Source organism: Echinops telfairi, unplaced genomic scaffold (genome assembly GCF_000313985.2).
Source record: "Echinops telfairi isolate 266 unplaced genomic scaffold, ASM31398v2 ScPeMD7_3;HRSCAF=10, whole genome shotgun sequence".
Classification (NCBI taxonomy): domain Eukaryota; kingdom Metazoa; phylum Chordata; class Mammalia; order Afrosoricida; family Tenrecidae; genus Echinops; species Echinops telfairi.
This window is the reverse complement of record NW_022103899.1, coordinates 44,538,022-44,539,575: the sequence shown is the minus strand read 5'-3', so window position 1 is coordinate 44,539,575 and position 1,554 is coordinate 44,538,022. Positions and strand designations below refer to the sequence as shown.

At 48.2% G+C, this 1,554-nt stretch overlaps 1 protein-coding gene across 1 annotated transcript in view; it reads right to left on the bottom strand.

Annotated features, from left to right (window-relative positions):
- Nucleotides 1-1,264: 1,264 nt before the first annotated feature.
- The window catches only part of RUFY4 (RUN and FYVE domain containing 4), a 113,709-nt gene continuing 113,419 nt past the window's right edge, over nt 1,265-1,554 (bottom strand). Inside the window, exon 11 of the mRNA XM_013004349.1 lies at nt 1,265-1,361. Within this exon, the coding sequence (XP_012859803.1) occupies nt 1,265-1,361 (97 nt within the window). The remainder of the gene's footprint in view (nt 1,362-1,554) is intronic.

The window sequence follows — 1,554 nt, the reverse complement described above, 5'->3', positions numbered from 1 at the left end:
TTTTGGCGTTTTAAAAAAGTCCCGATTTTTGGAAAGAATGCATGACAAGCTAGGGAACGGTCTATTTGGTCCATATAGACCAAAGTTTTAATCAAGAATCCCCCCCCCTCCGGTCAATGGTGTCCCGCTTTAAATCTGGTCACCTTAAACTAGGTAGGAAATAAGACCCCAGTGAAGTTCCTCTAGCCACAATTGAGAGATAGGAAGGAAGGAAGTGGTTATTAAACAAAGTGCATTAGAGAGCTGAGTATAGAAGATCAAAGGCATAATCTGACTTGAACAGTTAACAGTTTGTCAGCAGATCCCCCCTAAGATGCTTGCTGGACCTGGTCTGGTCTCCAAAATGTTCTGTATGTTTGGTTTGGTTTTTGTTTGTTCATATTAGGGTGTATCTCAGAGGTGTTATGTCACTGGGGTCACTCTCTTGAATTGTGTTATATGCTTTTTCCCCTTTTTTGGTATATCAACTCAGGATTGATAAACCTATGGAGACAGTAGGGTTTTGGAGGGAGGAGTGTGCCGTGATGTCTGTAGGGTGAAAGGCAGGCGATATCAAGGAGTCCATGTAGAAGAAGAATGTTTGGGAATGGATTATAGTAGCAACTGCACAATTCTGCTGGACGTGACTGAACTATGGGATGATATTCAATCCCAATTAATGAAAAAAAAAAGAAGAGTTGGACAATGATTACCCCAATCAATTTTAGACCATTTTCTTCTTCTTTGTACTCACCTTTATTAGTGTAAGATTTTTAAAAAAAATTGTGGCAAAAATGTACACAGCACGACATTCCCCAACTCAACAACTTCTACAGTGTCATTGATGATACTCTTTGTGCTGTGCACCCGTGATTGATGTCCTTGTCCAAATTGTTCTGCCACCACTAATGTGAAAGTCATGCCCTGACCCCTGATTCTTTTCATGACCTCTCTGACTCCTCCCTCCCCCCATGCACCTGACCTTCCATCCCATGAATCTGTGAGAGGGGGATTCCCACATGTTCCCATGTGGACAGCACCAGTGCTCCTGAACATCTATCACAACTCAGGCGGGGCAAGGTCATTAAGAGAATAGAGACGAACTGTAGGCTTTCCTCCTCAAGTGTACTGCCACTCCTCTATGGGGCCCTCAGAGCCTTCTCCATGCCACCTTCCTGAATGGGGGCTGTGAACATGTGCCCACCTACGAATCCGTGCAGAGTGGCCTGCCCAGGATCATCAAGGGAGAGGATGCTGTGCCCGGCTCCGGTCCTGGCAGGTGTCTCTACAGGGCAGCACCGGCTTCCACTTCTGCAGGGGCCGGCCTGATCAGCGAGGACTGGGTGGTCACTGCAGCCCACTGCGGGACCAGGACCTCCCACCTGGTCGTGGCCAGAGAGTTTGACCAGGCTCCGATTCCCAGGGCATCCAAGTCCTGAAGCTCGCCCAGGTCTTCAAGAGTCCTAAGTTCAACCTGCTCACCGTCTGCAACGACATTACCCTGCTGAAGCTGGCCACACCTGCCCGCTTCTCCCAGACTGTGTCTGCCCAGCGCCCAGGATGACTTCCCCACTG